The 24,328-nt window shown below is 44.3% G+C and overlaps 1 protein-coding gene across 3 annotated transcripts in view; it reads right to left on the minus strand.

The window, feature by feature from the left end:
* dscc1 (DNA replication and sister chromatid cohesion 1) overlaps positions 1–23,891 on the minus strand; it is a 62,617-nt gene extending 38,726 nt beyond the window's left edge. For 2 of the 3 annotated variants that reach the window (XM_068032204.1, XM_068032205.1), the window contains exons 1-4: positions 23,646–23,883; positions 18,237–18,405; positions 7,271–7,405; positions 5,955–6,045 (exon numbers count right to left, since the gene is read on the minus strand). In XM_068032204.1, the coding sequence (XP_067888305.1) occupies positions 5,955–6,045; positions 7,271–7,405; positions 18,237–18,405; positions 23,646–23,863 (613 nt within the window). In that variant the 5' untranslated portion in view covers positions 23,864–23,883. Of the gene's footprint in view, positions 1–5,954; positions 6,046–7,270; positions 7,406–18,236; positions 18,406–23,645 lie in introns of all 3 variants that reach the window. The other variant, XM_068032202.1, reaches the window with a different exon arrangement.
* Between the last annotated feature and the right edge of the window lie 437 nt (positions 23,892–24,328).

Consider the following 24,328-nt stretch of genomic DNA (forward strand, 5'->3'; position numbering starts at 1 on the left):
AGGGATGAGGACCTTCAGTTACATGGATAGATTGGAGAAGCTGGGTCGGTTCTCCTTGGAGAAGAGAAGATTAAGAGGAGATTTGATAGAGGTGTTCAAAATCGTAAGGGGTCGAGTCAGAACAGGTAGGGAGAAACTGTTCCCATTGGCAGAAGGGTCGAGCACCAGAAGACGCCAATTTAAGGTGATTGGCAAAAGAGGCAACAGGGACATGACGAAAAACCTTTTTACACAGCAAGTAGTTTGGATCTGGACAGAATGCACTGCCTGAGATCGCTGTAGCGGTAGATTCAATCGAGGTCTTCAAAAGAGAATTGGATAATTATCTGAAGAGAAAAGATTTGCAGGGCTACGGGAAAAAGGCAGGGGAGTGGGACTAGGCGAGTTGTTCTTGCAGAGAGCAAGCACGGACATGACAGACCGAACGGCCTCCTCCTGTGCTGTAACCATTTTCTAATTCTAGGATAACAGTGACGAGCATCTACATACAGAATCACATAAACCAGACAGCTCGGTGTCATAAACAAAAACAGCAAAGTTCAAACAGTCAATAAAGGTAATCTCACTATCCTGATCTTGTGGTCCCTGAAAATAATATATTTAGGAGTGATACATAAAATTATATTGTTTCAAGAAGAAATCAGTCATCACCTTACAGAAGGTATTATGGTCAACAAGCAGATAGTGGGTCCATGAGGTGCCAAGATGTTATAACAATCTTTGACAATGTAATGAACGTTTATACCATCACTTGACTGACAGAAGCGTCATATGGGGATTTGCTTTTGCATTGGACATATTTATTGCCTGTGTAGAATTATAAATTGAATGTGACACATTGTTATCAAACAACTTCAGGTTGTTTCTGTTAGGTAGGATTAAAGGCTTCATCACTGAAATACACAGTGCCAGAGGGAGAGCCCGATGACAAAGAACAAAGAGAACAAAGAACAAAGAAAATTACAGCACAGGAACAGGCCCTTCGGCCCTCCAAGCCTACGCCGCTCCAAATCCTCTATCAAAACCTGTCGCCTATTTTCTAAGGGTCTGTATCTCTTTACTTCCTGCCCATTCATGTATCTGTCTAGATACATCTTAAAAGATGCTATCGTGCCCGCGTCTACCACCTCCGCTGACAATGCGTTCCATGCACCCACCACCCTCTGCGTAAAGAACTTTCCACGCATATCCCCCCTGAACTTTTCCCCTTTCACTTTGAACTCGTGTCCCCTTGTAATTGAATCCCCCACTCTGGGAAAAAGCTTCTTGCTATCCACCCTGTCCATACCTCTCATGATTTTGTACACCTCAATCAGGTCCCCCTCAACCTCCGTCTTTCTAATGAAAATAATCCTAATCTACTCAACCTCTCTTCATAGCTAGCACCCTCCATACCAGGCAACATCCTGGTGAACCTCCTCTGCACCCTCTCCAAAGCATCCACATCCTTTTGGTAATGTGGCGACCAGAACTGCACGCAGTATTCCAAATGTGGCCGAACCAAAGTCCTATACAACTGCAACATGACCTGCCAACTCTTGTACTCAATACCCCATCCGATGAAGGAAAGCATGCCGTATGCCTTCTTGACCACTCTATTGACCTGCGTTGCCACCTTCAGGGAACAATGGACCTGAACACCCAAATCTCTCTGTACATCAATTTTCCCCAGGACCTTTCCATTTACTGTATAGTTCACTCTTGAATTGGATCTTCCAAAATGCATCACCTCGCATTTGCCCTGATTGAACTCCATCTGCCATTTCTCTGCCCAAATCTCCAGTCTATCTATATTCTGCTGTATTCTCTGACTGTCCCCTTCACTATCTGCTACTCCACCAATCTTAGTGTCGTCTGCAAACTTGCTAATCAGACCACCTATACTTTCCTCCAAATCATTTATGTATATCACAAACAACAGTGGTCCCAGCACGGATCCCTGTGGAACACCACTGGTCACACGTCTCCATTTTGAGAAACTCCCTTCCACTGCTACTCTCTGTCTCCTGTTGCCCAGCCAGTTCTTTATCCATCTAGCTAGTACACCCTGGATCCCATGCGCCTTCACTTTCTCCATCAGCCTACCATGGGGAACCTTATCAAACGCCTTACTGAAGTCCATGTATATGACATCTACAGCCCTTCCCTCATCAATCAACTTTGTCACTTCCTCAAATAATTCTATTAAGTTGGTAAGACATGACCTTCCCTGCACAAAACCATGTTGCCTATCATTGATGAGCCCATTTTCTTCCAGATGGGAATAGATCCTATCCCTCAGTATCTTGTCCAGCAGCTTCCCTACCACTGACGTCAGGCTCACCGGTCTATAATTACCTGGATTATCCCTGCTACCCTTCTTAAACAAGGGGACAACATTAGCAATTCTCCAGTCCTCCGGGACCTCACCCGTGTTTAAGGATGTTGCAAAGATATCTGTTAAGGCCCCAACTATTTCCTCTCTCGCTTCCCACAGTAACCTGGGATAGATCCCATCCGGACCTGGGGACTTGTCCACCTTAATGCCTTTTAGAATACCCAACACTTCCTCCCTCCTTATGCCGACTTGACCGAGAGTAATCAAACATCTGTCCCTAACCTCAACATTCGTCATGTCCCTCTCCTCGGTGAATACCGATGCAAAGTACTCGTTTAGAATCTCACCCATTTTCTCTGACTCCACGCATAACTTTCCTCCTTTGTCCTCGAGCGGGCCAATCCTTTCTCTAGTTACCCTCTTGCTCCTTATATATGAATAAAAGGCTTTGGGATTTTCCTTAACCCTGTTTGCTAAAGATAGTTCATGACCCCTTTTAGCCCTCTTAATTCCTCGTTTCAGATTGCGCCTACAATCCCGATATTCTTTCAAAGCTTCGTCTTTCTTCAGCCGCCTAGACCTTATGTATGCTTCCTTTTTCCTCTTAGCTAGTCTCACAATTTCACCTGTCATCCATGGTTCCCGAATCTTGCCATTTCTACCCCTCATTTTCACAGGAACAGGTCTCTCCTGCACGCTAATCAACCTCTCTTTAAAAGCCTCCCACATATCAAATGTGGATTTACCTTCAAACAGCTGCTCCCAATCTACATTCCCCAGCTCCTGCCGAATTTTGGTATAGTTGGCCTTCCCCCAATTTAGCACTCTTCCTTTCGGATCACTCTCGTCTTTGTCCATGAGTATTCTAAAACTTACGGAATTGTGATCACTATTCCCTAAGTAGTCCCCTACTGAAACGTCAGCCACCTGGCCAGGCTCATTCCCCAACACCAGGTCCAGTATGGCCCCTTCCCGAGTTGGACTATTTACATACTGCTCTAGAAAACCCTCCTGGATGCTCCTGACAAATTCTGCTCCATCTAGACCTCTAACACTAAGTGAATCCCAGTCAATGTTGGGAAAATTAAAATTTCCTATCACCACCACCCTGTTGCTCCTACATCTTTCCATAATCTGTTTACATATTTGTACCTCTATCTCACGCTCGCTGTTGGGAGGCCTGTAGTACAGCCCCAACATTGTTACCGCACCCTTCCTATTTCTGAGTTCTGCCCATATTGCCTCACAGCTCGAGTCCTCCATAGTGCCTTCCTTCAGCACAGCTGTGATATCCTCTTTGACCAGTAATGCAACTCCTCCACCCCTTTTTCCTCCCTCTCTATCCCGCCTGAAGCATCGGTATCCTGGGATATTTAGTTGCCAATCATGCCCTTCCCTTAACCAAGTCTCAGTAATAGCACTAACATCATACTCCCAGGTACTAATCCAAGCCCTAAGTTCATCTGCCTTACCTATTACACTTCTTGCATTAAAACAAATACACCTCAGACCACCAGTCCCTTTGCTTTCATCATCTGCTCCCAGCCTACTTAGCCACGCTGACTTCATTATCTAGTTCCTTACAGGCTCTAGTTACTACATCCTTACTCTCCACTGACCTCATTTGGTTCCCATCCCCCTGCCACATTAGTTTAAACCCTCCCCAACAGCGTTAGCAAAAGCACCCCCAAGGACATTGGTTCCAGTCCGGCCCAGGTGTCGACCGTCCAATTTGTAATAGTCCCACCTCCCCCAGAACCGGTCCCAATGTCCAAAAAATCTGAACCCCTCCCTCCTGCACCATCTCTCAAGCCACGCATTCATCCTGACTATTCTTTCATTTCTACTCTGACTATCACGTGGCACTGGTAGCAATCCTGAGATTACTACCTCTGAGGTCCTACTTTTTAACTTGGCTCCTAACTCCCTAAATTCTGCTTGTAGGACCTCATCCCGTTTTTTACCTATATCATTGGTGCCTATGTGCACAACGACAACTGGCTGTTCACCCTCCCCCTTTAGAATGTTCTGCAGCCGATCTGAGACATCCCTGACCCGTGCACCTGGGAGGCAACATACCATTCAGGAGTCTCGTTTTCGACCACAGAACCGCCTATCTACTCCCCTTACAATCGAATCCCCAATGACTAAAGCCCTTCCACTCTTTTTCCCGCCCTTCTGAACAGCAGAGCCAGCCATGGTGCCATGAACCTGGCTACTGCTGCCTTCCCCTGGTGAGCCATCTCCCTCAACAGTATCCAAAACGGTATACCTGTTGTGGAGGGAGATGACCGCAGGGGACTCCTGCGCTGCCTTCCTGCTCTTTCTCTGCCTTTTGGTCACCCATTCCCTTTCTCCCTCAGCAATCCTAATCTGCGGTGTGACCAATTCGCTAAACGTGCTATCCACGACCTCCTCAGCAACGCGGATGCTCCAAAGTGAGTCCATCCGCAGCTCCAGAGCAGTCATGCGGTCTAACAAGAGCTGCAGCTGGACACACTTCCTGCATGTGAAGGAGTCAGGGACATCAGCCATGTCCCTGAGCTCCCACATTGAGCAAGAGGAGCATGTCACGGGTCTGAGATCTCCTGCCATTTTTAATCTTAAGCTTAAACTTAGTTAAATGAAAAAGGAACGTAAAGTTTTTAACCAATCACACGATAAAACAAAAAAAGAGTAATAGAAAAAGCCTTACCTTATCTACACACCACTGAGTCCTTTTTTTTTTGGTTAGAGGAGGAGGGCGGGTGGGAGACACTACAGGTGTAGTGTCAGAGGAGGAGGGCGGGTGGGAGACCTCAAACCATAATTACAAAGCACAGTTTAAGATCATCTCTGCTGGGCTTTTCTTTCCCAGTTTGATGCCTTGATCAGACCCATCTAAAAGTTAACAACTCATACTTGGGTACAGTTCCAAAATCAATAGCAGCTTCCCAGCCACTCACCCAACTGGGTATTTTCTGGTGAACATTGGCTGGTTATTCTACTGTGTAGAGTAGGGACAACACAGTCAATTACATTCCGGTTCTCATCCACACACATGCATTTTCCAGCAGGAATCACTGAACAGTAAGCAGAGGAGGTGTATCTGGCTAACTTATCCTCTGGTACCCCTACTGTTGGCTCACCTGAGGTTACCTAACCTAGACAAGTGATTGAACATAGGACTTTTGCAGTCTGGATGGCTCAGTAATACACTATGCAGTGCTGCTCTTGATTCACAGGCCATATAAATAGGATGTTGTCAAGGCCCATAGCCTTTGCTGTGTCCAGCCCACTCAGCTGCTGCTTAATGTTATGTGGACTGAAATGAATTGGCTGGACAATAGAAGCTACAATGGTAGGAACCTGGGACCTTCTGGTGTCGACATCTTCGCATTATACGGTGTTTACCGACGAGGCTAGCAGAGGGCTTGGCACCTCATCTTTAAAGTAGTGATTTAGAGATACCAAGGTTGAATTTCTGCCATAATCTTGACCCAAGAGCACGCAAGTGCAGGAAAAACAGCATAAATGGCATTTACACTATTTCTCGCAGCTCTACCTCAAAGATACAGCAGATGAGCAGGAGACCCCCTGCCCCTTCACCCCTGTAGAAATTTACCCCCACGTGCCATGCTCCACTCTTCCAATTTACCTTCAATCCTGCATGCACGTATCAGCTGTAACTGCTGCATTATTTCCTGTTCACTGGCTTGAATGCTTTCCATTAAATCCTCCTTTGTATACTGCAACACAAAGAAAAGAGCAATACCAATCAAACGACTAGCATATCAGATATTAAATTTACTATATTACAGCCAAGCAAAACATTGAGGGGAGGGCATAAATAACAATGAATGGCTCCACAGGGTGGCAGAAAGCAATTTTAACTGTCTCAGGAGTTGGGAGCGGTGTTGTGAAGAGGCACTGAGTGTAGATCAACAATCAAACAAAGAATCCTATAATTCGCTTTCACTCTCCACCCAGTTGCCACCAAAAGTTTCACTAACAAATTCTGAGAACTAATTACATGCCCACCCAGCAAACCAATGGTGGTGTTGGTCCCAAACAGATTTAGTTGGGGGGGGGGGGGTGGTGGAAAAGAGGGGCTTGGAATGAGGATTGACACTTCAATAAGATTCTCTCTAACAAGGGCCCACTCTCATATTTACATTTTCATGCTTACAGTAAAGGTATTATTTTCCATGTTACTTATAATCTTTGTCTTGTGGGAGCTCTTCAAATTATACAGCTTTTGGGAAGAAAGAGTTGCATTTGTATAGCACCTTTCAGGAGCTCAGGACATTCCAAAAGACTCTCCAGCCAATTAAGTGCTTTTGCAGTTTTGTCACTGTTGTAATGTAGGAAATGCAGCAGTCAATTTGTACACAGCAAGCTCCCACAAACAGCAATATGATAATGGCCAGATTATCTGTTTTAGTGATTTTGATCGAGGAATAAATATTGCCAGGATACTAAGGATAATTCCCCTCCTTTTCTTCAAAATCAAGTCTTGGAATCTTTTACATCCACCTGAGGGAGTAGCTGGGGCCTTGGTCTAATGTCTCATCCAAAAGATGACACCTCTGACAGTGCAGACTCTCTCAATACTGCACTGGGAGTGTCAGCCTAGAATTTTATGCTCAAGTCTCTGGAGTGGAACATGAACCCAAGACCTTCTGATTCAGAATCAAATGAGCCATAAGTTACCCTCATTGGCTCAGCAGGTATGTTCTTGTCAGTAGCTGGGCCATATAGACCAGGAGGATCCCACGTTTAACCCATGGTCTGTATTGTGTCAGCTGATCTCAAACTGGACACCAGTAGGGCTGCTACAATTGACCTCAGCATCGCTGGGTTGAAGGATGCAGAAAATCAACAAGAAATTCTAGTTAGAAATCCAGAGTTAAAATGTATTCTATATTGTTAAATGTATTAGTCCAAAAAGTAGTGGCAACACATGAACAATACCTTAGGATAAGTTGAACTTCTTTCTTTCTCACTAGAAGGCCCCTCATATTGGTTTTCCATTAGAAGTTTCTTTAACTTCTTCAATTTGGGCCGAGTTCTTTTCAACTCCCAGTAGTTTTTAGCAAAACCGTAAATCTGTACAAATCAAAACATGTTTAATTAAACACGACTATAGCATTTGAAAATCTTTTATTAAACAATAGCCAGTTGGGGTTGAATTATGAAGATATGCAATCTCAGGCTGGTTTGAAGGCAATTTGTGTCATTTCTGCAATATGTTCATATTCAAACCAATAACAAGGAATCCAATGACACTTGCAATTTAACCCCAAACAATTTCTATTCTACTTTTTGTACACAATATGCATGTTTTTAACCCTTTTTTTAAACACAAAAATGCCTCTTTAAATCTGCTGGTTAGGTAAATAGCCATGTTAAACAAGAAGCAGCCAGCAGTGGCAATTATCTGTCAATCAGTGGAAGTAGTTAGGTTCAATAGGTGTTAACTATTGTCGCAGAAAGCTCAGCTAGCTAGTGAGTGAGTCATCAAATCCTTACAGACCAGTTTCTTAGCTGCCTGAGAGAGACATTTGCCAGAGTGCATTTGGAAATTCGGTGCAGAGGGGGAAAGAGGGGCTTTTTTCGCATCTTTTTCAGCCTCCAGGAGTTATTGAGTCTTCTTCCTCTGACTCCAAGGTAGGTGAGTGCAACTTTCCATTACTTCAGCTTGAACTTTTAACTAATTGATTTTAAAAAATTGTACAGAAATGGCAGGATGGTGTGCCGCAACTGCAGTATGGGGGAAATCTGTGGAATGCACTGCAATCCCGGACAACCATGACTGCAGCAAGTATCTGCAGCTTGCACGACTTCAGCTCAGAATTGCTGAGCTGGAGACTGAGTTGCGGACATTCTGGAGCATCAGAAAGGGGGAGAGTTATCTGGACACTTACCTGGGCGGCACAGTGGCGCAGTGGTTAGCACCGCAGCCTCACAGCTCCAGCGACCCAGGTTCAATTCTGGGTACTGCCTGTGTGGAGTTTGCAAGTTCTCCCTGTGTCTGCGTGGGTTTCCTCCGGGTGCTCCGGTTTCCTCCCACATGCCAAAGACTTGCAGGTTGATAGGTTAATTGGCCATTATAAATAGCCCCTAGTATAGGTAGGTGGTAGGGAAATATAGGGACAGGTTGGGATGTGGTAGGAATATGGGATTAGTGTAGGATTAGTATAAATGGGTGGTTGATGGTTGGCACAGACTCGGTGGGCCGAAGGACCTGTTTCAGTGCTGTATCTCTAAGCTAAACTAAACCTTGTTCCTCCAGGAGGCAGTCACACCCCTTAGAATAGGGAGAACATTAGAGATGGCCAATGGTCAGGGACAGGAAGGTGTGACTGCAAGTGAGGCAGGTAGGGGGAAATCAGCATGTAGTGATAGAGGAGTCTCAGCCGCTGACCTTGTCCAACAGGTACGAGGTCCTTGCTACCTGTGTGGATGAAGAGAAGGACTGCAAGGTGGATGAGCGGACTGACCATGGCACCATGATGAAAGATGCCATTCCCGGTGGGGGGGGGGGGGTGAAGAGGAATCTGGTCCTGATAGGAGACAGTATAGTCAGGGGGAGAGATACTGTTCTCTGTAGCCGCGACTGGGAGTTCCGCCGGCTGTGTTGCCTGCCCGGTGCCAGGGTTAAGGACATCTCCTCGTGGCTGGAGAGGAACCTGGGGTGGGAGGGGGAGGATTCAGTTGTTGTGTTTTATGTGGGAGTTAATGACATAGGTAGAACCAGAAATGATCTTAGAATTTGAGGAGTTAGGATCCAAACTAAAACGCAGAACATCAAAGGTAATCATCTCTGAATTGTTACCTGAGCCATGTGCAAATGGGCACAGGGTCAAGCAGATTAGAGAACTAAATGCATGGCTCAAAGTGTGGTGTGGGAAGAAGGGGTTTTGATTCTTGGGACACGGTCATCAGTACTCAGGGAGCTATTCCGATGGGGTGGGCTTCACTTGAACCGGGCTGGAACCAGTGTCCTGGCCAATTGCATAACTAGGGCTGTGGACAGGGCTTTAAACAAAGAGAGGGGGGAGGGTGAGGGTAAAGGAAAATTTAGAAATCCAAAGGGAGAGGTCAGGGCATCGGAGCAGGATAGTGATGTGGGTATCTCCCAACAGAATGGGACAGGAAGGGACAGAGAGTTTAACAAAAATTGTACATTGGCAAATAAGGTCACTGCAGGGAACAGAGGTTAAGAAAATGAAATTAAAGTTCCTTTATCTGAATGCATGAAGCATCTGCAATAAGATAGATGAACTAGTGGCATGAATAGAGGTAAATGATCTAGATCTAATTGCCATAACTGAGACATGGTTACAAGGAGATCAAGGTTGGGAAATAAGTATTCCAGGGTACACCATATTTCAGACAGACAGAATGGGAAAGGAGGAGGGGTATCCCTGATAGTAAAGGATGGCATAAGGACATTAATAAGAGGGAATCTGGCCTCAGAAGATCATGAAGTAGAATCAGATTGGGTGGAAATTAGGAATAGCAGGAGTCAGAAAACACTGGTGGAAGTAATTTACAGGCCCTCTAACAGTGGTTATATTATTCGACAGAACATTAAACGGGAAGTTATTGGAGCATGTGAAATAGGTAATGTATTAATTGTGGGGGAATTTAATCTGCATAGAGACTGGGACAATCAAATTGACAACAGTGGTCTAGAAGATGATTTTGTAGAATGCTTTTGTGACAGTTTCTTGGAGAAATACGTTGTAGAACCGACTAAGGATAAAGCAATCTTAGATCTCGTATTATGTAATGAAGCAGGGTTCATAAGCAATGTCATAGTAAAAGATCCACTGGGAAATATTGATAATAAGGCCATTCAATTTCATGTTAAGTTTGAAAGTGACACATTTCAATCACAAACAAGAATCTTAAACTTAAACAAAGCCAATTACGAAGGAATGAGGGGAGAACTGGGTAATGGGTAATGAACCAGGCCAGGTGTTCGATTTAGATGTAGGTGAGCACTTTGGCGATAGTGATCACAATTTGGTTAGGTTTACCTTAGCGATGGGCAGGGACAGGTATATACCGCAGGGCAAGAATTATAGCTGGGGGAAAGGAAATTATGACGCGATTAGGCAAGATTTAGGATGTGTAGGATGGGGAAGGAAACTGCAGGGGATGGGCACAAACGAAATGTGGAGCTTATTCAAGGAGCAGCTAATGCGTGTCCTTGATAAGTATGTACCTGTCAGGCAGGGAGGAAGTTGTTGAGCGAGGGAGCCGTGGTTTACTCAAGAAGTTGAAGCGCTTGTCAAGAGGAAGAGGGCGGCTTATGTTAGGATGAGACGTGAAGGCTCAGTTAGGGCGCTTGAGAGTTACAAGCTAGCCAGGAAGGATCTAAAGGGAGGGCTAAGAAGAGCAAGGAGAGGACACGAGAAGTCATTGGCGGATAGGATCAAAGAAAACCCTAAGGCTTTCTATAGGTATATCAGGAATAAACGAATGATAAGAGTTAGAACAGGGCCAATCAAGGATAGTAGTGGGAAGTTGTGTGCGGAATCAGAGGAGATAGGGGAAGCGTTAAATGAATATTTTTCGTCAGTATTTACAGTAGAGAAAGAAAATGTTGTCGAGGAGATTACTGAGATACAGCCTACTAGGCTAGATGGGATTGAGATTCACAAGGAGGAGGTGTTAGCAATTTTGGAAAGAGTGAAAATAGATAAGTCCCCCGGGCCAGATGGGATTTATCCTAGGATTCTCTGGGAAGCCAGGGAGGAGATTGCAGAGCCGTTGTTGTTGATCTTTAAGTCGTCATTGTCGACAGGAGTAGTGCCGGAGGACTGGAGGATAGCAAATGTTGTCCCCTTGTTCAAGAAGGGGAGTAGAGACAGCCCTGGTAATTATAGACCTGTGAGCCTTACTTCGGTTGTGGGTAAAATGTTGGAAAAGGTTAGAAGAGACAGGATTTATAATCATCTTGAAAAGAATAAGTTCATTTGCGATAGTCAGCACGGTTTTGTGAAAGGTAGGTCGTGCCTCACAAACCTTATTGAGTTTTTCGAGAAGGTGACCAAACAGGTGGATGAGGGTAAAGCCGTGGATGTGGTGTATATGGATTTCAGTAAGGCGTTTGATAAGGTTCCCCACGGTAGGCTATTGCAGAAAATACGGAAGTATGGGGTTGAAGGTGATTTAGAGCTTTGGATCAGAAATTGGCTAGCTGAAAGAAGACAGAGGGTGGTGGTTGATGGCAAATGTTCATCCTGGAGTTTAGTTACTAGTGGTGTACCGCAAGGTTCTGTTTTGGGGCCACTGCTGTTTGTCATTTTTATAAACGACCTGGATGAGGGTGTAGAAGGGTGGGTTAGTAAATTTGTGGATGACACGAAGGTCGGTGGAGTTGTGGATAGTGTCGAAGGGTGTTGTAGGGTACAGAGGGACATAGATAGGCTGCAGAGCTGGGCTGAGAGATGGCAAATGGAGTTTAATGCGGAGAAGTGTGAGGTGATTCACTTTGGAAGGAGTAACAGCAATGCAGAGTACTGGGCTAATGGGAAGATTCTTGGTAGTGTAGATGAGCAGAGAGATCTTGGTATCCAGGTACATAAATCCCTGAAAGTTGCTACCCAGGTTAATAGGGCTGTTAAGAAGGCATATGGTGTGTTAGCCTTTATTAGTAGGGGGATCGAGTTTCGGAGCCACGGGGTCATGATGCAGCTGTACAAAACTCTGGTGAGGCCGCACCTGGAGTATTGCGTGCAGTTCTGGTCACCGCATTATAGGAAGGATGTCGAAGCTTTGGAAAGGGTGCAGAGGAGATTTACTAGGATGTTGCCTGGTATGGAAGGAAGGTCTTACGAGGAAAGGCTGAGGGACTTGGGGTTGTTTTCGTTAGAGAGAAGGAGGAGGAGAGGTGACTTAATAGAGACATAAAAGATAATCAGAGGGTTAGATAGGGTGGATAGTGAGAGTCTTTTTCCTCGGATGAGGATGGCAAACACGAGGGGACATAGCTTTAAGTTGAGGGGTGAAAGATATAGGACAGATGTCAGAGGTAGTTTCTTTACGCAGAGAGTAGTAGGGGCGTGGAACGCCCTGCCTGCAACAGTAGTAGACTCGCCAACTTTAAGGGCATTTAAGTGGTCATTGGATAGACATATGGATGTAAATGGAATCGTGTAGGTCAGATGATCGGCGCAACATCGAGGGCCGAAGGGCCTGTACTGCGCTGTAATATTCTAATTCTAATTTTTAAAAAAACTGGCTAAGGTTAATTGGGTAAATAGACTGAAAGTTATGGCGGTAAATGAACAGTGTGAAACCTTTCAAGAAATAATTCAAAGGGTTCAACAAAACTGCATTCCATTCAAAAAGAAAAACTTGTACCGAAAGACCCATTCGTGGCTCACTCAAGAAGTTCAGGAGAGCATTAAACTAAAAGAAGAGGCTGACAATGTTGCAAAAAATAGTAGCAAGTCTGAGGGTTGGGAGTGTTTTAGAAACCAGCAAAGGGCCACCAAAAAGTTGATAAAAAGGGAAAAAATAGAATGAGAGTAAACTAGCCAGCAATATAAAAACAGATTGTAAGAGCTTTTATAAGTACATAAAAAGGAAGAGAGTAACTAAAGTTGATATTGGTCCCTTAGAGGCAGAGACAGGAGAAATCATCATGGGGAATGAGGAAATAGCAGAGGCATTGAACAAACATTGTCTGTCTTCACAGTAGAAGACACAAGTTCCATACCAGAAATAGGCAGTAACCTAGGGGCTAAAAAGTGAGGAAATTAAGGAAATTGATATCAGTCGAGAAAAAGTATTGGAGAAACTTGAGGGACTAAAATCTGACATGTCCCTGGGACCAGATGGCCTACATCCTAGGGTTCTAAAAGAGAAAGCTGCAGAGATAGTGGATGCACTGGCTATGATTTTCCAGAATTCCTCAGATTCAGGAATGGTCCCATCAGATTGGAAGTTGGCAAATGTTACAGCACTTTTCAAGAAAGAAGGTAGAGAGAAAACAGGGAACAACAGGCCAGTTAGCCTAACATCAGTCATTGGGAAGATGTTGGAAACTATTATTACAGAAGTCTTAACATTGCACTTGGAAAAGCACAGAATGATTAGAACAAGTCAGCATGGTTTTACTAAAGGGTGATCCTGTTTGACAAATTTATTACAGTTTTTTTTGAGGATGTAACTAGTTGGGTAGATAAAGGGGAACCAGTAGATGTAGTAGACCTGGATTTTCAAAAGACAACTCTAAGGAGCCACATAAAAGATTAATAGGCAAGAAAAGGGCTCATGGTGTTGGGGGTAATATATTAGAATGGATCGAGGAATAGTTAACAGACAGGAAGTAGAGAGTCGGCATAAATGGGGCATTTTCAAGTTGGAAGGCAGTGGATAGTGGGGTGCTGCAAGGATCTGTGCTGGGGCCTCAGCTATTTACACCCTATATTAGTGACTTGGATGAAGAGACAGAGAGTAATGTATATAAGTTTGCTGATGATACAATGCTTGGTGGAAAGGTAAGCTGCAGGGAGGATGTAGAGAAGCTGCAAAGAGATATAGACAGGTTAAGTGAGTGGGTAACAAGATGGCAAATGGAGTATAATGTAGGGAAGTGTGAAGTTATACACTTTGGTCGTAAAAATAGAAAAGCAGATTTTTTTTAAAGTTGTGAAACTGATAAGTGTTAATGTTCAGAGAGACTTGGGGGTACCCGTACAAGGAACGCACAAAGTTAACATGCAGTTGCAGCAGGCTATTAGGAAGGCAAATGCTATGTTGGCCTTTATTGCAAGGGGATTGGAGTACAGGAATAAAGAAATATTACTAAAATTGTACAGGGCTTTGGTGAGACTGCATCTGGAATACTGTGTGCAGTTTTGATCTCCACATTTAAGAAAGGATATACTTGCACTGGAGGCAGTGCAGCGAAGATTTACTAAATTGGTCTTTGGGATGAGGGGGTTGTCCTATGATGAGAGGTTGAGTAAATTGGGCCTATATTCTCTGGAGTTTAGAAGAATGAGAGGCGATCTAATTGAGACATACAAGATTCTGAAAGGGCTTGATAGGGTAGAAGCTGAGAGATTGTTCCCACTGGTCAGGGAATCTAGAGCACGGGGATACAGTCTCAGGATAAGGGGTCAATCATTCAGGACTGAGATGAGGAGAAATTACTTCACTCAAAGGGTCGTGAATCTTTGGAATTCTCTACCCCAGAGGGTTGTGGATGCTCCATCATTGAATACATGTAAAGCTGGGAAAGATAGATTTTTGGTCTCGTAGGGAATCGAGGGATATGGAGAGCGGACAGGAAAGTGGAATTGAAGCCTAAGATCAGCCATGATGGTATTGAATGGTGGAGCAGGCTCAATGGGCCATATGGTCTACCTCTGCTCCGGTTTCTTGCGCCTCCATAGCTGAGTATTTTGGCAGGATGGTCTACAATCCTGGGGTCTGCCTTTCTTCCTGCATATTCCCGGGCCACATGAACCTTCTCCTCTCAGATTTTCCATGCTTCCTTTCCCTCCGCTATTCTGCTGCAACCATTTACACCTCCTCTAGACTGATCTTTTGTTTCGATACTTCTCTCATTTAAATCTTACAATGTCATCACTTTTGTTACTTAATTATTCCCTGCCCTCCACCGTCTCTCAAACTTCTCCCTTTGTTCTTTTCCTGCCCCTTTACTCACTTAAAAGCTGTTCATATTTAACATTTTCCAGTTCTGATGAAAGGCCATTGACCTAAAAATTAACTTTTTTTTCTCTCATACTACCTGACCTGTTGAGTGTTCCGGCATTCTTTGTTTTTACTTCAGATTTCCAGCAAGTATTTTGCTTGTTTCTATTTAATCGGTCTGTCTCTTCATAACTTAAAACATCTTTTAGTTTAGTTTCGTTTAGTTTAGAGATACAGCACTGAAACAGGCCCTTCGGCCCACCGAGTCTGTGCCGACCATCAACCACCCATTTATACTAATCCTACACTAATCCCATATTCCTACCACATCCCCACCTGTCCCTATATTTCCCTACCACCTACCTATACTAGGGGCAATTTATAATGGCCAATTAACCTATCAACCTGCAAGTCTTTGGCATGTGGGAGGAAACCGGAGCACCCGGAGGAAACCCACGCAGGCACAGGGAGAACTTGCAAACTCCACACAGGCAGTACCCAGAATTGAACCCGGGTCGCTGGAGCTGTGAGGCTGCGGTGCTAACCACTGCGCCGCCCCTTATTAGAACACAGGTGATATGGTAAGTAATATTACTTATCAATAGGAGCCTTGCAATCCGGGAAGAAGCTCCAGAATTTGGCAGTACTGGAACAAGGCCTCAGGGTCTGAGAGCACTGGGTTTTCAGAAATGCTCAAAAAGGAGTTTCTGGGAATGCTGGGTTAGGTTCCTGGTATGAATAATTATGGCTACAGGGGTGTTAGGATCTGGGTGTATTGGTCAAGGATGGTCTCGGGGTTTGAAAGCAACAGGGCATTCTGGGATCAGGAAACACTGGGAATGCAATCTTGTGGTTTGTGGATATTGAGCGGATCCCAAATTCTCAAAAGATTGGGGACATATCTGAGAAGTATTAATGGGATTAGCATCCTTGAAAGTTGATAAATCACGTGGGCCAGATGATATGTGTCCTAAGCTGTTAAAAGAAGCAAGAGACAAAATAGCAGAGGGTCTGATCATCATTTTCCAGTACTCACTGGATACAAGTGTGGTGCCAGAGGATTGGAGAACTGCTAACGTTGTAACTCTGTTTAAAAAAAGAGCGAAGGATAGACCGAATAATTACAGGCCAGTCAGTCTAACCTCAGTAGTGGGCAAATTATTGGAATCTATTCCGAGAGACAGGATAAACTGTCACTTAGCCAGGCACAGGTTAATCAAGAATAGTCAGCACGGACTTGTTCAGGGAAGATCTTGTTTGACCAACTTGATCGAATTTTTTGAAGTAGTAACAAGAAAGATAGATGAGGGTAGTGCAGTTGATGTGGTCTACATGGATTTTAGCAAGGATTTTGACAAAGTCCCACATGGCAGACTGGTTTAAAAAAAAAATCCTATGGGATCCAGGGAAATGCAGCAAGGTGGATACAGAATTGGCTCAGTGGCAGGAAACAAAGGGTAATTGTTGACGGCTGTTTTCGCGACTGGAAGGCTGTTTCCAGTGGCATTCCGCAGGGCTCAATACTGGGTCCCCTGCTTTTTGTGGTGTATATTAACAATTTGGACGTAAATGTAGGGGACATGATCAAGACGTTTGTGGACCACACAAAGATTGGCTGTGTGCTAGATAGCGAGGAAGATAGCTGTAGGCTGCAGGAAGATATTGATGGTCTGGTCAGATGGGCAGAAAAATGGCAAATGGAATTCAACCTGGAGAAGTGTGAGGTGATGCATTTGGGCAGGTCAAAAAAGGCAAAGGAATACAGGATTAATGGGAAAATACTGAGAAGATCCCCAAAGACACATTGTACAGCGAGCTCGCCACTGGTATCAGACCCACCGGCCGTCCATGTCTCCGTTATAAAGACGTCTGCAAACGCGACATGAAATCGTGTGACATTGATCACAAGTCGTGGGAGTCAGTTGCCAGCATTCGCCAGAGCTGGCGGGCAGCCATAAAGACAGGGCTAAATTGTGGCGAGTCGAAGAGACTTAGTAGTTGGCAGGAAAAAAGACAGAGGCGCAAGGGGAGAGCCAACTGTGCAACAGCCCCAACAAACAAATTTCTCTGCAGCACCTGTGGAAGAGCCTGTCACTCCAGAATTGGCCTTTATAGCCACTCCAGGCGCTGCTTCACAAACCACTGACCACCTCCAGGCGCATATCCATTGTCTCTCGAGATAAGGAGGCCCAAAAGAAAAGAAAAGAACTGAGAAGTGTACAGGAAGTAAGGGACCTTGGAATGAATGTCCACAGATCCCTGAAGGTAGCAGGACAGGTTGTAGGCATATGGAATCCTTTCCTTTATTAGTCGAGGTATAGAATACAAGAGCAGGGAGGTTATGCTGGAACTGTATAGCTCATCGGTTAGGCCACAACTTGAGTACTGTGTTCAGTTCTGGTCATCTCATTACAGAAAGGATGTAATTGCACTAGAGAGGGTACAGAGGAGATTTACGAGGATGTTGCCAGCACTAGAAAAAATGCAGCTATGAGGAAAGATTGGATAGGCTGGGATTGTTCTCCTTGGAACAGAGAAGGCTGAGGGGAGATCTGATTGAAATGTACAAAGTTTTGAGGGGCCTGGATAGAGTGGAGGTGAAGGGTCTATTCACCTTAGCAGAGAGGTCAGTGACGACGAGGCATAGATTTAAAATGATTGGTAGAAAAATTAGAGGGGAGATGAGGAAAAACTTCTTTCACCCAAAGGGTGGTGATGGTCTGAAACCCACTGCCTGAAAGGGTAGTAAAGGCAGAGACCCTCAACTTATTCAAAAGCAGTATGGATGTGCACCTCAAGTGCCGTAAGCTGCAGGGCTACGGACCAAATGCTGGAAGGTGGGATTAGACTAAGTGGATCATTTTTTTTGGCCGGCACAGACACGATGGGCCAAGTGGCCTCTTTCTGTGCCTTAAACTTCCTACGATTCTATGAATACACTTGAGGGAAGGAAAACTGTTGTCCTAACCCGGCCTGGCCTATGCGTGATTCCAATCCTATACCAATGTGGCTGGCTCTGAACAGTCCTCTGAAAGGCCCAGCAAGCCCATCAAATTATTTGGACCGGTTCAAGAAGATGACTCACCACCAACTTCTCATGACAATTAGGGATGGGGAATAAATGACAGCCATGCCAGCAACACTCCCATTTGGAGAATTAAATTTTTAAAACCCATCTGTATCTCAATACACACGTGCACATGCACAGAGAGTTAACTATCCCTTCAAGACGTCCTTGTTCATATAAAAGCTTCACCTGACAGTGTATCAAATGTTCTGTGCTTGAGTCGGATGGAAGCTGATCAGGGGTTCTGCAATCAGGTATGATGAGCAACGTATTTGATGTATCAGCCATCTTCAGGTCGTAAGTTTTATCCTCACTACACACCACAGCATGTTCATCCACATCACCTCGGATAATCAAGCTAAAAGCAAAAAAAATCAACATACTGAAAACTGTTTAAACATTGCTTCAGAATCAAACTAGACATTTCTCTATTGTGGAAATAGCAAACATAAAACTCATGCATACCATACAACTTTCCAAGACAACAGACGCCTAGGAATTCCAAACCCATTGCATTTTATAGTTGCTCAGCAACAGGACTGTTATATAGAATTAGACAGATAGAAGGCAGTGGCATAGTAGTAATATCACTGGACTAGTAAACCAGAACCCAGGCTAATGCTCTTGGGACATGGGTTTGAATCCCATCATAGCAGATGGTGAAATTTGAATTCAATTAATAAATCTGGAATTAAAAGCTAGTCTAATGGTGACCATTGTTGTTAAAAACCCATCTGGTTCACTAATGCCCTTTAGAGAAGGAAATCTTCTGTCCTTACCTGGTCTGATCTACATGTGACTCCAGACCCACTGCAGTGTGGTTGACTGAAATGGCCTAGCAAGCCAATCAGTCCAAGGGCAATTAAGGATGGGCAGCCAGCGATGCCCACATCACACAAAATGAATTTTTTAAAATACAGAACTAAAACAGACCATTCAGCTCATGCTGACATTTGTGTTCCTCTTCCTCCTCTATCAGCCTAACCCTCTAATCTCTTCTTCCTCATGTGGTTAGCTAGCTTTCCCTTAAATGCATCTGTACTATTTGTCATAACTCCTCCCTGTTAGAACGAGTTCCACTATCTCACCACTCTCCAGGTAAAGAAGTTTCTTCTGAATTCCCCATTTAATATCTTGGAGACTATCTTATATTGTTGGCTATTAGTTTTGCCCTTCTCCACAAGTGGAAACACTCCCTCTGTGTCTATTCTATCAAAACATTTCATAATTTTAAAGATCTCTATGAGGTCACTCCTCAGTCTTTTCAAGAGAAGAGAACTAGGCTGTTCACCCATTCCTGATAGGTATAACCTTGCAGTTCTGGTTATCATCCTTGTAAATCTTTTTTGCACCCTCTCCAGTGGCTCTATATCCTTTTTATAATATGGCACAGTACTCCAAGTATGGTCTAACCAAGGTTTGATACGTTTAGCAATAACTTCTCTACTTTTCAATTCAATCCCTTTAGAAATAAACCCTAGTCCTTGGCTTGTTTAAAAAAAATGGCCTTATTGACCTGTGTTGTTACTTTGTGATTTGTGTATTTGTACTCCCGGATCTCTTCGCTCCTCTAACAATTTAGGTTCTTAGATTCCAAGTAATATGTGACCTTCTTATTTTTCTTACCAAAATGTAGTATCTCACACTTGCATATGTTGAAATTCATTTACCAACGATATACCCATTCTGCAAGTTTATTAATGCTTTGTAATTTGTTGCAGTCTCCTCAGAATTGATTATAACCCCCACCCCCCAACCAATTTAGTGTCCTCTGCAAATTTAGAAATTGTGTTTTGGATTCCAAAGTCTAAATCATTAAATCAAGAACAACAGTAGTCCCAGCACTGATCATTGTGGGACACCAGTTTCTACTTTCTGCCACACTGAATAGCTATCCTTTACCACTACTCTCTTTCTGTCTTGCAGCCAGCTAGCTATCCATTCTGCTACTTGACTCATGACTCTGCATGCTCCAACCTTATTCATTAGTCTATTATATGGTGCCTTTATTGAAGGTCTTTTGGAAATAGATGTATTACATCAACTGCATCACACTTGTCAACTCTCTGTTACTCTTCAAAAAATTCAATGAGGTTGGTCAAGCAGGACTTTCCCTTTTGAAACCCATATTGACTATCCATTATTATATTTTTGGTTTCTAGATATTTTTCTATTTCTCCTGTGGTAGGGATTCTATTTTTCCTACCAGCGATGTTAAACCAACAGATCTATATTTTCTTGGAAATATCCTATCTCCCTTTTTTAAATATAGGCATAACATTGGCTATCCACCAGTCCTCTGGCATTACATCTTTCTAACAAATTATTAAATATGTGTAATAGTGCCTCTGCCAACTCTTCCTTGCTTCTTTTAAAATACAGGGTTGCAATTCATCCAGACCAGGGATCTTATCCTTCTTGAATTTGATCAAAACTATTTATTATTTCTCCACTTTTAAATGTGGTTATATCATTTCTAATTTCATCTTCCAATGCCATGTCCTTCTGATCTAGCTCCCTGGTAAATACTGAAGCAAAGTAATTACTTAATATTTCTGCCATTTTGCTATCACTGCCTGTGATTTTATCCTGTCAGTCCCTTCGTGACCCTATTCGCATCCCGACTTTATTTTTATTTATGTCCCTGTAGAATATTTCACTATTTTGTTTTACGTTCCTTGATAATCTAATTTCATAGTTTCTCTTTGCCTTCCTAATTTAAAAAAAAAACTTTTCTCTTAATTTCTTCATATTTTCCTTTGTCAGGCTCTCCTCTGTTGTCCAGGTACTTACTGAAAACCACTTTTCTAACCTCAATTTTCCCTCATGTATTTATTCATCCATGACATCGCATTAATGTTTAGTTTGTTCCTGTTCTTCAGCAGAATATATTTTCCTGGACTATGCTGAACTGTTGTTTCACATGTTGAATGGAAAATGCTATAATTTTTCTCAGCCTTTTCCTGATTTTGCATCCTGAAATTGTAACTCAACGATTAATGGGGATATGTATTTAAACTTCACACATGTGGTCCTGGGAGGTGGCATTGCATGTTTCTGTATGCCAATTGATGACAAAAAGCTTGGACATCTCTGCTTTACAGACACAAAAACAAGAAATGCTGGATTCGCTCAGCAGGTCTGGCAGCATCTGTGGAAAGAGAAGCAGAGTTAACGTTTCGGGTCAGTGACCCTTCTTCGGAACTGACAAATATTAGAAAAGTCACAGATTATAAACAAGTGAGGTGGGGGTTGGGCAAGAGATAACAAAGGAGAAGGTGCAGATTGGACCAGGCCACATAGCTGACCAAAAGGTCACGGAGCAAAGGCAAACAATATGTTAATGGTGTGTTGAAAGACAAAGCATTCGTACAGATTAGGTGTGAATATACTGAATATTGAACATCAGCAAGTGCAAACCTGAAGAAAAACAACCTGAAAAAAACAGTGGGTAAGCAAACTGAACAAACTGAGATGAAATGAAATAAATGAAAAAAAAGATTGTAAAAAATGTAAAAAGGAATGCAAAAAAAAAAGGAAGAAAAAATAACTAAAAATGACTGAAAATGAAAGTAAAGTGGGGGGCTGTCATGCTCTGAAATTATTGAACTCAATGTTCAGTCCGGCAGGCTGTAGTGTGCCTAATCGGTAGATGAGATGCTGTTCCTCGAGCTTGCGTTGATGTTCACTGGAACACTGCAGCAATCCCAGGACAGAGATGTGAGCATGAGAGCAGGGGGTAGTGTTGAAATGGCAAGCAACCGGAAGCTCAGGGTCCTGCTTGCGGACTGAGCGGAGATGTTCCGCAAAGCGGTCACCCAGTCTGCGCTTGGTCTCCCCAATGTAGAGGAGACCACACTGTGAGCAGCGAATACAGTATACTACATTGAAAGAAGTACAAGTAAATCGCTGCTTCACCTGAAAGGAGTGTTTGGGGCCTGGGATAGTGAGGAGAGAGGAGGTAAATGGGCAGGTATTACACCTCCTGCGATTGCAAGGGGAGGTGCCCTGGGACGGGGACGAGGTGGTGGGGGTAATGGAGGAGTGGACCAGGGTGTCGCGGAGGGAACGATCCCTTCGGAATGCTGACAGGGGAAGGGAGGGGAAGATGCGACTGGTAGTGGCATCACGCTGGAGGTGGCGAAAATGGCGGAGGATGATCCTTTGGATATGGAGGCTGGTGGGATGAAAAGTGAGGACAAGGGGAACCCTGTCACGGTTCTGGGAGGGAGGGGAAGGGGTGAGGGTAGAGGTGCGGGGAATGGGTCGGACACGGTTGAGGGCCCTGTCAACCACAGTGGGGGGAAATCCTCGGTTGAGGAAAAAGGAGGTCATATCAGAAGCACCGTCATGGAAGGTAGCATCATCAGAGCAGATGCGTCAGAGACGGAGAAACTGGGAGAATGGAATGGAGTCCTTACAGGAGGTAGGATGTGAAGAAGTGTAGTCGAGGTAGCTGTGGGGGTCAGTGGGCTTATAATGGATATTAGTAGACAACCTATCCCCAGAGATGGAGACAGAGAAGTCGAGGAAGGGAAGGGAAGTGTCAGAGATGGACCATGTAAAGGTGAGAGAAGGGTGGAAATTGGAAGCAAAGTTGATAAAGTTTTCTAGTTCGGGGCGGGAGCAGGAAACGGCACCGATACAGTCATCAATGTACCGGAAAAAGAGTTGGGGGAGGGGGCCTAAGTAGGACTGGAACAAAGAATGCTCGACATATCCCACAAAAAGACAGGCATAACTAGGACCCATGCAGGTACCATAGCAACACCTGTTACTTGAAGGAAATGCATGGAGTTGAAGGAGAAGTTGTTCAATGTGAGAACAAGTTCAGCCAGGCGGAGGAGGGTGTTGGTGGATGGGGACTGGTTGGGCCTCTGTTCCAGGAAGAAGCGGAGAGCCCTCAAACCATCCTGGTGGGGGATGGAGGTGTAGAGCGATTGGACGTCCATAGTGAAGAGGAGGCGGTTGGGACCAGGAAACTGGAAATTGTCAAAATGACGTAGGGCGTCAGAAGAGTCACGGATGTAGGTGGGAAGAGACTGGACCAGGGGAGAAAAGATAGAGTCTAGATAGGAAGAAATAAGTTCAGTGGGGCAGGAGCAGGCTGACACAATGGGTCTGCCGGGATAGTCCCGTTTGTGGATTTTGGGAAGGAGGTAGAAGCGGGCTGTCCGGGGTTGCGGGACTATGAGGTTGGAAGCTGTAGAGGGAAGATCTCCAGAGGAGATGAGGTCAGTGACAGTCCTTTGGATGGTGGCTTGATGTTCGGTGGTGGGGTCATGGTCCAGAGGGAGGTAGGAAGAGGTGTCTGTGAGTTGGCGTTGAGCTTCTGCAAGGTAGAGGTCGGTACGCCATACAACAACAGCACCACCCTTGTCTGCAGGTTTGATGACCATGTCGGGGTTAGACCTGAGAGAACGGAGTGCCTCAAGTTCAGAGGGGGACAGGTTAGAGTGAGTGAGGGGGGCAGAGAAATTGAGACGACCAATGTCTCGCCGACAGTTTTCAATCTGCTTTACAGACTCTACCTAGTGAAGGGGGCAGGAGACAAACTTCGTACTACAATCGTTTACTATGTCACAGCAGAAACCCTACCTCTGCCCAGATTCGATGTATTTGCAAAGCGTTTCGTCCACTTCCATTAGGCAGTAATCCCCCGAGCTGAAACTATCACTGAACGACAGGCATTGAACTGACGGTTGTAACTCGGCTGGGTCCAGTTTCGCGACCTGTAAAGTGGCCTGAATCTCCGGCAAAGTCCTCATGCTGCGGGGAAAATTGCACTGACCCAAAGTGACGGAAGCTCCATCCATCACTGATTGACGGAGCAAAGAACCAAGAAAAAGAAACCCGGGCCCGGAAACAGTCTAGAATTGGAAGCTGTATCCAATCAGAGCAGAAGGCGGGAGAAGTGAATATTTCCTCAAAAATTGCGCCACTTCTTTCGCTAGTTGTGTTGAGAGGGAGAATAGTAGGAATGTTTTAGCAGTTAGTCTGCTGTGCACTTTATCACTCACTACAATTTTAAGTAGAATATATGCATACAATGAATGGGATTGGATTGCAAAAATGCACGAGAGTGTGCGGAGGAGATTTCTTAGAATGGTTCCAGGTATGAGGGACTTCAGTTATCTGGATAGTTTGGAGAAGCTGGGGTTGTTCTCCCTAGAGAAAATTGAGAGGAGATTTGATAGAGATGTTCAAAATCATGAGTCAACACCGCGTCGTTGAGCGAAACTGTTCCCTCTGTCCAAAGGGTCGAGAACCAGAGGATACCA

Source organism: Heterodontus francisci, chromosome 5 (assembly GCF_036365525.1).
Source record: "Heterodontus francisci isolate sHetFra1 chromosome 5, sHetFra1.hap1, whole genome shotgun sequence".
NCBI lineage: Eukaryota > Metazoa > Chordata > Chondrichthyes > Heterodontiformes > Heterodontidae > Heterodontus > Heterodontus francisci.